This window comes from Bombus pyrosoma, linkage group LG14, assembly GCF_014825855.1.
Source record: "Bombus pyrosoma isolate SC7728 linkage group LG14, ASM1482585v1, whole genome shotgun sequence".
Lineage (NCBI taxonomy): Eukaryota > Metazoa > Arthropoda > Insecta > Hymenoptera > Apidae > Bombus > Bombus pyrosoma.
This window is the reverse complement of record NC_057783.1, coordinates 3,411,441-3,424,190: the sequence shown is the minus strand read 5'-3', so window position 1 is coordinate 3,424,190 and position 12,750 is coordinate 3,411,441. Positions and strand designations below refer to the sequence as shown.

At 39.1% G+C, this 12,750-nt stretch overlaps 1 protein-coding gene across 15 annotated transcripts in view; it reads left to right on the top strand.

Moving 5' to 3' along the window:
• Nucleotides 1-12,750, top strand: part of LOC122574658 (potassium voltage-gated channel subfamily H member 6) — a 147,119-nt gene that overhangs the window by 27,591 nt on the left and 106,778 nt on the right. For 2 of the 15 annotated variants that reach the window (XM_043742502.1, XM_043742494.1), the window contains exon 1: nucleotides 4,149-4,219. The exons of the other annotated variants lie outside the window; for them this stretch is intronic. In XM_043742502.1, coding sequence (XP_043598437.1) covers nucleotides 4,164-4,219 — 56 coding nt within the window. In that variant the 5' untranslated portion in view covers nucleotides 4,149-4,163. Of the gene's footprint in view, nucleotides 1-4,148; nucleotides 4,220-12,750 lie in introns of those variants that run through there. 15 annotated transcript variants of the gene reach the window in all.

Below are 12,750 nucleotides of genomic sequence, written 5' to 3'. Positions count from 1 at the left end.
TAGTCATTTCTCGAGGAAACAATAGATTTTCGACTATATCTGTGTCTATATCTATCTGTAAATTATTCTGCGAAATATCTTTACACGTGTATTGATTCGTTAATACATTCTGTTCGATGCAATGATACGATCTTACTTATACAACACGCAACAACAGTGAATCGATGAATATTTTATTGACATTCGCAATTTTAAAAAGTTATTTTAGATTACTTTCAATTATTAATACCGTTACTACATACATATTTATCTTTCTTTGCCACGTAATGCTAATAGCAGTAAACGTGCTTTATAACAAGCAATAAAAACGATGAAAGATGATTTATATTTTTTTATGGGGCTGGAAGGCTGTATTCTGGTGGCGTGAATGAAAAGGTCAAGGGTTACGGGACCAGGAAGTTCCGCCCGATCCGATTAAAGATGTTCCTTGGCTGTTTCCTTTTCATTGATGCGGCGGAAATTAATGGCCATCGAGATCGGGGGCTGAAATGTCAAACCTTTATTACGCGGTTTCATGACACGGGGAAGTCTTAAATTAAAGCTTCAAGTAGCGACACCGATTGACGCTGACTTCTTGCACTGCATATGGCGTTTTATGCCAATAGAAACTAAACGAAAGTTAAAACGTATTTCACGGAAATACAACTGAATTTCCAAGCACTTCTCTTCTTAGTTTACTGTTAATTTGTTTACCGAGATATTTCAATGTATTACGAGATTGCTAAGAAACTTGGCAATTTAGAGGCACTTTCAAGAATTCAGTAATAATAATAATTCAAGAATCAGGAATTTAATAAAAATTACACTTTCACTAGAAAAATTCAAAGTTATAATTTAAGAATTATATTTATGTCTAGATATTATTACTTCCTTCGATATAAAGGAAGTCCGGGGTAATACAGCACGTGCAATGGTTGTCACTTTGTCTGTATTTGTTCCGGACTATCTGACTATTGTGGACGTTTCTGCGGAGTCTCTTCCGGTTCCAACTACTCCCATGGACATTGTTCATCTCAGACCAATGGCGAGGAATAATCTGCTATTCTGTAGGCTTCTCTCGAGCAACGCTATTCGAGGGAACATTATATACTATTACGAGGCTGAGACTCGGAACAATTTCCACCCTTGGAAAAATAGTTTTATTATGGGATTTATCTTTGAGAAGGTTCCAGTAACACAACAATTCGTATAGAAAAAAAAAAGAAAAAAATAATTGTTTCTTAGTTCCTAAAAAAGGTTGTGAGATTGCTAGAGCTTCAGAAAAGATTAAAAAGTTGTTCAAAAAGACATTTCAGGGTATGGAATTTTAGATGGTTTCATACGACGGGATACGACATCGTACTGAATCTTGTAAGGCGTTAGACTAATAATACGTGTTATAAACGCTTAGCGAGTTAATAATTTGAAATGGTAGTTGTAAACGCAGAATAAGTTAACTAAACCTACAGACGGGAAGGGTTAGAGATGATCTAAGATTGGGTCGCACGTTCTATCGTCCTATTAATAATCCAAAGATATCTCCACAGTGGAATTTCACGTAGTAGAAATAGTATTGAATTAATATGACGTTTTGTGTTCTTATTTTTCTTGGTTTCGAATTTTCGAAGTAGATAATTCAAATACAGATATGTATATAACACGATGCAAATAAATAATATAATTTTTTAGCAAAACGCTTGAAGAACGAAGGAATTTTGTAAGTAAACGATTCAAACATAACGAATGAATTCTCCTTGAATTTTAAGATGGAGAATTCATACGCAAATATAGAGCGAAGCTTCGTCAATTTATTGGGGAAGCGTTTGAGGACCGTATAGACCGAATTCTAGGTGACCAAGATCTCGCACGTTCCACGAGACAAGCTAAGGAAGCTATCAAGGATCCTTTAATCAAACATAGGTATAATCACCCGCGTGCGGCCCATGCGGTGAGAGTAGTTTCAAAGTCGGCGTATGATCGATTAATTTTCCATACTCTCGGAATCCGTCAAGGTTGTAGAGCCAGGACACTCAAGGTCAGCCTAGGGAAACTTTACACTCACGCTAATGCATATAGTAGCCCTCCACGATATATCGTGTCGCATTTTCATATCGACAAGTTTGTAAATTTAAACTTCACCCTACGTGAAATTCAAAGCCATTCTAAGATTTCTGGTATGTTGTGATTCTTAGATTCACGAAATTCCAGGATCTTCGAGGGCACCTTTTACGTAATTGTAAGAGGAAGATCTTCTTTCTTCCGATTGACATTCAAATTCATTATGGAAATATTTTCTTGGAGATTTTGAATCGTTCTACAACAATAGAATTCTTCGCTGACATTAGTTTTTACCACCAAAATTCTGACGTGCCTGTGTCATTTCCATAAAATAGATTTCTTTTTTTCTTTATTCAATATCTTTTCCTGATATGTTCATTTTACTTATACATTATCTTCGAATTATCTCTTATCACTAAAATTCTTTCCTTCGACATGTTTATCTTTTTACTTTCCATTAGGATGTTTTTCTTCGCCATTCGTGAATTCTCGAGGAGAACAATTCAGATTAGAAAGAGCTTTAATCTTCTTTCGATGGAACATCAACAAACATTGCCACGAGACTGTTAACCGGTGGTTTCTCTCCCAAGAAATCATCGACTGGATGAGTATCGATATCGTTGTTGATCGGCCCCCATCAGCAGATGTGGCTATTTCGCGAGAACCTCCTCGAGAGTGCTCTCTCGCGTTGTTACGCAACCGTGCAGAGCATGAGGACGGTGTTTGAAGCGGCTAAGAATAGCAGTGCTTGTGTTCCACCCCTTCTCTTGTTCCTGAAACGCCCACCCTCCTCCTTCCATCGTTCGTACCCCCTTTTCGTGTGTCCCCACCAGGTATACAGCGTAGTCAATGACATCACGGAAAGGCGTTCAACCTCCCCCTTCCCTGCACCATTGGCCCACACGGCGTCGGAACGTGACGTCATTACCGACGCTTCTCCTTTTCTCTCCTTTTCACCCTCCTTTCGAACCGTTTCGCCTTCGTTTCGTCTCAGCGTTTTTCCTATCAGTATTTTTATTTCGCTGTAGCTACCAAAGGTATTGGCACACATCCCTATTTTCTTTTATTAGGTTTTATGCATTCCATTCTCGTAGCATCAAATTGTTGTAGTGATACGAGGGTACTATTAAATGATTCGAATATACTTGGACAACCAGAAGAAGAATCTTTAAAAAGTTGAAGTTATCTCAAAAATATTTGTTAAGATTATGAACGCTTTTCGTTATGCGCTTTTCGATATAAAACCATCATAATACATAGTCAGTGGAATTTGTATAATTTATGGCGCGTATAATTATTTGTATAATTTACAATGAATAATTATGAAATTATATATCGCGTGTGATCAGTCTACTTTAATTTTTAATACGGGTATGTAATAAGAATATTACCTATGGACAAAATTTTATTCGAACTATCGTGCAACATTCCTTTGCTTTGTTACCTAAACACACGTGACGCAACAGTAAATTCGTGACGTCGTACTCAGGACAGTGACACTCCGAGCGTGTTGGCTTTGCCAAAGCGTTAAGCCTCGTCTCAGAACTGGACTGTCCCGCCGGCGTAGTCTGTCCTCCGAATTTCGAAAGCTTCGCTGGGGAACCGCGGCGCTAAGAGGCCACCTAAGGTACGGGCTTGCAGTCTCTGTAACGACAGCGCGCGGACATTAGCTTCGTGCTCGATCGTTCGTGATTCTCTCACGTTTCTTTCAAATCGTGCCCTCCGAGCGTGTTCTCATTCTGTGAATAACGTTCCAATATACTTTCGAGAACCTATGTCACTGTCTCATAACTCTACCAAGTCTAAAACGTTCGAACTGTCACATACTATCAAGTATAATAATAACAATTGAATATCACGATAATAAAACAAAATATCATTTAGCTAAAGTGAAATTTTTTATATAAGAAGAGTGCAAGTGTGGATTATTATCTAGCAATTCATTATTAAATTAATATACGTGAATGATTATAAAGGAAAAGATCGAAGAATCGTGGAAATATTATTGGTCGAAGGAATTAGTATCAGAATTGTACGAGAAACGAAATTCTGTCTTTTGTTCGTCCTGCTCGTGGAAACTCCGATTCCATTGGAACGATATACGCGTGAAGTGGCGAGAGAAAGCAATGAGTTGCGACGTGGAGAGCCCGGAAGAACAGCGAGAATGGATCCCCATGAAATTGTAGGTTAATTTTACTTGCTCCCGTGATTCCTCGCTCCCTCTCTCTTGTTCTGGCACCAAGGCACCGAAGTTCCCTCATTAAGAACGCTATTAGTCTGTGGGAACGAGGGTAGATTTTCATCGCGAGAACCTCAAGCACCTATGATTGCCAGAAGTTTTATGAATTTTCGGCTGACCGGGTAACTCGATTGTCGTTCGCTTCCTATAGTGTGATGCTCGTTTTTTTTTCTCTTGCTCCTGTGAACACGAAAGTGTGAAATAGCGATGATCGCACGATTTAGTAATTCTATAAACGAAGTTAATCACGTCGATCGTATAAAATATTTCAAAGTGAATATTTACTTTCAAAAAATTACAAATTTGTTTACTCGTGTTGTTACTGGATTATTTTCTTTTCACTAAAACGCGGATATTAAGATTTTGTGCTAGTTTCTATTGCTGGTGATTGAGTCTCAAATGTTAGATTATTTTACTTTTAATAATAGTTCGTCACGAATGACTGAGTTTCGAGTGCCAGAAAATTACTTTATTTTTCGAACAACGTCAGAATATAGATTTTGTATAATTGTTTCCTACCAATGATTGGGTTTCAACCGCTGGAAAAATTACATTATTTTTATAATGATACGGGAATGGGAATATTGTACGATTGCGTATTCTAAGTAATTGAATCCGCAGTGCTAGGAATATATAAAAGAGTTGTGTGTTTCCGACTACGGTCGAGAGAAGAGTGCACAATACTGCACAACCACTCAAACTTCTGGTGGACGTGACTGAATGTGTACTGGGAATGTCCGCGTAGTTTTCTTGAACTCAGTGAAAAAGACTAGGAGATAGAGGACGAGAGGATGTGTGAGTGTTATGATATATTACGTATAAAAAAAGTACTACTTGATAACGAGTTAACTTAATAATATTGTTTAAGTTTTATTGATATCGTTTGGTTTGAGTCCTCTTGCATTATATCGTATCGTCCTGGGATCTTATTTTTATTCTGGTATGTTTTATATTTTAGAATTATCTTTGACTTATAAATAAATACATGTTATGTAAATTTACACTTTTGTACGCGTAGACGTCTACCTAAACAGAGACTTATTTCACTTGCTAAGCATTATAACTAATTCTTTGCTTTGGATACTTTATACATTTTATATATTTCTTTATATATTTTTATTTGTCATATTATATACATTTTACACTTTTAACTTTCCCATAATCACATAAATATTCACGGTCTAACAATAAAATACTATTCCATATATTCATAAGCATATCTGGTGATGGCGTTAGTCCCAGAATTTTTTACAACGGGAGTGGCGTCAAACCATCCCTAAAGTTATTTATTTGGGGAGGGTTTCCACGATATTTCATAATGCGAAGAAGCCTGGCCAATTGTCACGTTCCGGTGAAACGCGTTCGAAACTGCTGAACACGACGACGCGACGGAAGGAAACAATTTATACGATAAAAGATCTGACAGTCGCGGAATATTTACGGAAAAGACGAATCGAACAACTTTTCGATCTTCCACGAGATTTAGAAAGATTTCTGAAGATGGTGGCGAAGATTAGACGTTTAACCAGAAAAAAGTTTTATCTGGTTATAGAAGATTCTGCTCGAAGAGAACGAGGAACGGAAAGGTCAGGTTCTTCTCGCAACAAAAGGGCGGTTTCTTTCGTGGAAGGGAAAGGTCGAATTCACGGCAGTCCGTTCGATACAATCCAATCTCTGTTATTCAAAGGGATAGGAAGAATCGTGAAGATAAGAAACATCGGCGGGCAAACGTCCACCTTTCACGATAGATAGACACGATAGCCCTTCAAGATTGTATGTTTCGCGTTTCAAGGACCTTGAATGTTTTACTTCGAATCTGATATATTTTGTAACCAACCTTGACTTCCCAGAGGCGCGTAATTTTACTTCGATTCTTGTTTCTCGCATAAACTTGAATTTTAAAGTAGACTAAGTGTTTCAAGGACTGGGTGCTTAACAGTCTTGTTATAAATAAGTTTTCGTTCAGATTTTTCTGTTTCATGGAAACAGTCAACATTTACTCTTCTTTCTTTCATTCGCGAACATTCATCGGAATTAGATCCTACAGACCTTCGAATACACAACTTCGTTCCTTCCTCTTAAAATCGAATTTTAAACCAGATTTAGTAATCTTCCTATAATTTATCGTTCGTTAAGCTGGCCTTATTTGATGAAAAAGATCCACATTTTCTCTACCTTCTTTCGTTTGAAATAAGAAACATCATCATTGTAACCAAGAATAAAGCGTCCTCATCGAAACTAGACCACGTGATCCTTCAAGATCAGCAAAGTCTTATTTAAGAAACCTTGGTGGACCTGTTCCTTGATGAAGATACGTTCTCGATTGTACCTTGACATCGCGAAAATAGCTGATTCTTGTTCGTCTTTCATGCTTGCCGATCAGCTCCGCCGGATTATAGTCGCGTGCGATTAGGGTCATCCGGAGTAAACCAGGTGAACGTCTCCCTTCCCGTTGCTCCTTTGTGGACGTTTGACATTTTCCTGGGCTGGTCACGTGGCCGTTTTTGGCAAGTATATCGGACGACGGGGTTTCGCGATTCGTAAGCCCGAAAGCACACTTCGGAAAGGGAGCGGACCTCACCAAGAGGGTAGAAGAAGGAAACAGAGGAATAAACGAGGAAGAAGGAGAGAGAGAAAGCGCATGCTATTTCTGTGCATTGCTTGGCCTGCAGCACACGTTGCCACGTCACAGGGGCATTGCACTCGGTGACGTCACGAGGGCACAGCGTCATCGACCAATTGGAGGGAGCCGTTAACCCATTAACCACTCGGCTATTCGTTCCACTGCGGTATCATGACCTCCTCACTATCCACCAATCGTTTTACTAGACATCCAGGACCTCATCGCGCGATAATTTCATAAACTGGTGTGTTTCGGTCTTACGTTATTACATACATCATCTTCGTTTTAATTGATATCCAGAGCCTGGCGTAGTTGGTAGGTAGTTCGAGAAATTGATATTTTTGTTATCGATCTTATCAATTTGGTGCCTATCACGGTTTTAGATGAGGAGTGGACTTGGAAGAACCTTGATCCCAATCAACGAGGGAATCGTCGAAATATGGAGCAGTTTTTGAAATTGTACTATTTAAATGGGTATAAATACAGGTAGTTACAGATTCAATTATAAATAATTACAAGTTCAGTTTTTAATGGTTACATCATGTCGAAGGGGTTACCAATGGTTGGCATTAGGCTTGTCGGTAATGCCATCGGAGTGAATGGTGTGACTAACAGTGCTAGAATTAATTGAAGCATTTAAATTAGAGAGACAGTTGTGTACAGTTCAAAATTCGCAGTCTGCTCTAGATATCAAATTTTCATGAAACATAGGAGACATTCGAAGAATTTATGAGTATATACTCGTTAGACCGCGACTATTTATACAAACTGATATTTTTGTGAATGGAAAAAGATCGAATCTGAATAAGAGATTTATTTTTCCTATTAGGCACTAGACCAACTATTTTACTGCTGACATTTTATATAGTTTTGTATATCATATATATTCTGCATACTCTTAAACACAGCCTTCACGCTAACGATATATCGTACTTCAACACTTCGAACGACAATTCCAAATTCCAAAATTCGAGCAGGCGATGATCCTGAACATTTTTCATAAACTGTCATGATCGAGTAAAAGTATTGCTATATGATATCGTCAATTATCAATTTGGTGGATGGTGCACAAGGTCATCGTGAAAGCATGCAGTAGTCGGATCAGGAAGGGCCATGTGTAAATTAGCCGAATTAGAGTGGACTGGATGTATTTCTGGACGTTGGGCGCACCCCGAAGGGGATGCTTATTTATAGTGACCGCACGGTAGTACGTTGAAGCAATTTTAGAAATTCATTTGGCTATTTCTTCACTACCTCGCGCCATGTATTATCGATGGCTGTTTCATTTTTTCTTTCCATCCAAGCCCCCACAAATTTGCCTCATCTTCCAACCAAATTATGTTTTGTTGTATGTTGTTACAAAATGGTCAAGTTAATTTACACGTTCCAATTTCAAACGTATACTTTCTCGTCGTCCCGAGGATCGAAGAATTTCTTTCGGTTCGTCGGATTCGTTTTTTCCCTCGTGTAGCGTGGACAGCAGCCTCTGCTGTTGTCGCGTGGTCTAAAAATATCTATAAAGACGGAACGACCTTCGAGATTCTGTCGAGTATCGCGATTTTGTCGAACAAATCGCGCAGCAAGAAGATTCCTGATCCGAGATGTCGGCTTATCTTCCTCCTCGACGTCCACGAACAAAATTCTATCTCCTGTATCTTTTATTTTTTTATTCCGTGTTGTCGTACAATTGACAAAGTTGACAAGCAGTGTTTAAATTAGAATTTTCTACGCAGTAACTTTATTTTTCGCGTGCCTCTTTTGATGAAGCGCCATAGGATTCTAAACGTGTGTATCGTGAGAACATTAGAAGTATCAATACGAGTTTATTAGTGTCCGCTGGTCTTGAAATAGACACGGACCATGGGACTCTTTCACTCTTTGGGGCGCAGTCATCACAAAACAGTTACACACTCAGTCACCGTTACGCTACTGTTCATCATAAAGCTTCGATATGCGAATTTATTACTAACTTCGTCGCTTTAAATTTCTACGGTAGAACTAGCGAACCCGTGAAAATAACGGATTTCAGATTTTCTTTTTCAACAGTCATTTAAAACATGCAGTTGATTTCTGTCAAAGTTAATATTGATTTTTACCTGATTCTAGATAAGATTATATAGACAAATTTACTTTCATTAATATCATTTGAATTGACTCACATATACACATATAGAACAGTTAAGTACATATTACAGACCGGTAGATTCAGTGTTAATATTTTTCCCAGGCATTCCAAGGTAAAATAGAAGTTTAAAGAGCCTTGCAGTGTCTCCCCGTAATAATAACCGTTTCTATAAAACCGAGGGTTTATCGAAAGCCAGGAGCTTTTAAAAAAATCGATCGACCAAGTGTTTTATCCAGCGGAGGGATTATTGGTTCTTTTTTTCAAGGGAAGACGATGCAGGCTCCGCTGAAAGAGCATCGTCTGTGTCTCTCTCATGCTTCGCCTCATTCTCTCGACAAGGACGTTGCGCTGAATGAATGCAGCGTGCGTTCACCCTTGTTGCTTGCGCGTCCCTTTCTCATTTCTCAGCCCTATCCTTGCCTTTCTCTCTATTTTTTTACCACTTCTTTTTACTCCTGCTTTCGTAGAAACAGGTCTCGACTCATCCACAGCGTCCTTCTCCGCCTTGTCGTTGGTTTAAAAGCCGTGGAACCACGAGGACCTAACGAGACTGCCGGACTACTCGACCGAAACAAAGCAAGTGTTCTTAGCATTGGTCGCCTAACGGCACGTGATCCTTTAAACCGCATCTTGAATTTTCATGAAGAAAAATCGTTGGCACGCCGCCATTTATTCCGCGACTTCCTATGCGCGGACTCGACGCGGAGGGAAGTGACGAGGAGGAGCGTTCGTTTCACGGTAAGCCGTGAAAACGAACGTTTCACGCCGTCAAACGAAGCCTTTTCTCCCAATCATCTCTCTCTCTCTCCTCTCTCTCTCTCCTCTCTCTCTTTCCTCTCTCTCTCCCCTCTCTCTCTCTCATTCTCTCACTCTTTCTTGTTTACACAGGCTGACGTTTCAATTAAGTCGAAGTACCACTGGAATTTTCACTGGTTACTTGTTCTCCTTTCGACTTCTTTTCAGGTTCAATTTCTGGAATCAAGAAGGCGAACAAACAACTACTCTTATGGTTCCTTACTGTCTTTTTCGGTATCTTATATTGTTTCCTTCTTTCTTTTTGTGAGAGCTTCTACGGATGATGTTGAATTTAATAGTACAATTTGTTTAACATTCAGTGGATTGTTTTCTTCTTTTATTGTTCCTGCTTTGAAGCGACCTGGAACTTGAGCAAGCAAAAAGTAATGAACTCGGAACAAAGCAAGTATCCTCGTCACCTCGTCACCTCGTGTAAGCGTACTTCGTTCATTATAATTAAAGTTGACATTAAAGAAGTTCGTCCCTTCGTCTGTTTATAGCTTAACGAGGTGTATTCTTCAATCGGTTGATAGTTATTTATTTCTATGTTGGGTGGAACGAACAACGACTTTTCTGTTTGTGATTGCATTGAGAACTTAATGGAAGACAAAAATCTCCAAATTCCGTGTTTCAATCAAATACGAAAATCCAGTTAATTTGAGGATTTGAATTCTAATCGCCGAATCAAGGCTCTATTCTCGAATAATTACGCTATAGTTTGGAATTGTTATGTTCAATCATTAGTTCGGAATTGTTATATTGTCTGTGCAGGGCCTAAATAATTAATAGAAATTTCTATATTCATACGATCAGCTTCAACTATTCAGTATTCCAATTTCAATTTGCATATTTAATAACGAAATTAAATTAACGAAATTGAATAGAACTAATAAAATGATTTGAGAATGGAATAATTTCCAACACCATCGTAAAGTATTATGTTTTCTTCAAGCGATGGAATATTTTTTTCACCTTAACAAAACAACATTTAAGTCGCTTTAGTGAAATTCTCCCAAAAAGGTTGCATTGATTCAACTTCCACGCATTATCTCTCGCTCTTCATTCAAACGTGCTTAATTAAGCTACAAAAAAAGAGAGCAAAGTGTCAGGAGATTTGGGGGGTTGTTCCTTTTCAGGGTGAATTTCTGACGACGTGAATGTTTAACAGGCGGCAGTCAGTAACGCAGGCAGCATGAAAAATGGAGCGAGAAAATGTGAAAGGCGCAACCTGGCCCGCCGAGGGCTGTTTTACACAGTGTTTCTTCCTCGCATGCTCGCATTTCAGTTGGATCTGACAAGCCAGCTGTGCGTGACCCGTCTGCGTGCGTAATTCCACAGGGACAAAGGGGAAGCGAGAGGAAAAGTGTAACAGAGAAAGAAAGCCAGCAATGGATCGATAGGACAGCTTGCTGTGACGTTGCCGAAGAAACCACACGTATTGCACATATTAGCCGCTATCTAGACACGAGGAGCGGTTTGGCCGAACCGAGAATGTCTCTCTAATTGATCGCTGAATTTTATCATCTTCCACCTGTCATTAAACGTGTTCTATTTTCTCTCTCATTAAACATCCTGAATGTGTTATCCTGCTGGATTAGCCGTGTAATCGGCTGGAATACATACAGTGACACATGACGATATTTGAGTACTTAATGCAGAAAATCATTGCATGTATATAATTTTGTGAGTATGAAATTGTGAATATATAATTTCTAGTTTGTATGAAATTTTTTAAAATTTCATTAACATTAAGTGGCAGATGATTATCACGTGTATTTTGCTAAAATTTGGAAGAGATTAAAATATGTATCTTCGTATGTTTCGTGAAGGCCGTGGCCATAATTGATAAAATATAAATAGACGTCTTAAAGCAGTGCTACAAGTTCCGAGAGTACATAGGTATACCCCTACGAAAGATTTAATGAAAAGATCAAACAGTTCCATTGATACTGTTCCAACATTGCAACCGGTTATCGAGTCTTCCAGTCACTGCCTCACAAGGGATTATGTAATACTTCCTCGCCTGCTGCGCAGCCAAACCATTATTTCTCCGCCCTTTGGAACCATCTAAAAACTACCTAAAAGCGCAACCAACTCTTAGACATTCTACTCTCAACCTGTCCTACTTAAAATAATCTCTCTCTATTCGTTCGTCGGTGGTCGAAAAGACGCCGTATCCATAATTTTTTTTTTAAATCCATTCATCACTTACATTTTGAATATTCTACTTTCACTCTTTTAAACGTAAAAAAGTCTATTTCCATTCACCCATCAATAGCCGAAGAAACGCAGCATTCACGATTTCTACGAATCCAGCCAACTCTTAAACATTCTCCTTGCTTGCTTCCCTATTCGCTTGAAGAAGTATTCCTTTATTCACCCATTAGTATACTGATCTATTCATAAAGGTTGGTTCGATATATTCATAAAGATCGAAGAGACGCTTTATCCACAGAATTTCGAAATACCCAACCAATCCCTAAATTTCATTCTTATCCATTTAAAAAAGTATCAGCTCTATTTCGAACGATCTTTCTCTATTTATTTTTTCATCGATGGTCGAAGAAGCGTCTAGAATCAAACAAGTTGAAGCTCCATCCATAATTCATGTCGTTCTCGAGCAAGTGGCCGATCACGATTTCGCAACGGCGAATCCTCACGGTACTACACTCATCATCGTTGACGTTCCACATCGATGACGTTCAACGACGAGGATCCAGGTGGCCTGTGGCACTCTTGGCACGCTTATCCGACCGATTACGCTCACGGCGTGCCAGGGTGTGTGTTTTCCATCTCGGCACACCGGCCGGTTGCGCAAGCAGGCCTGTCCGAATCGGCAATCCGAATGCCTGGCCACGCTCTTCTGGTCGACACACGGGACATACTTTCCTTTTGTCGAGCCCTTTTGGACCGAGTCCAACGTACCTTGAC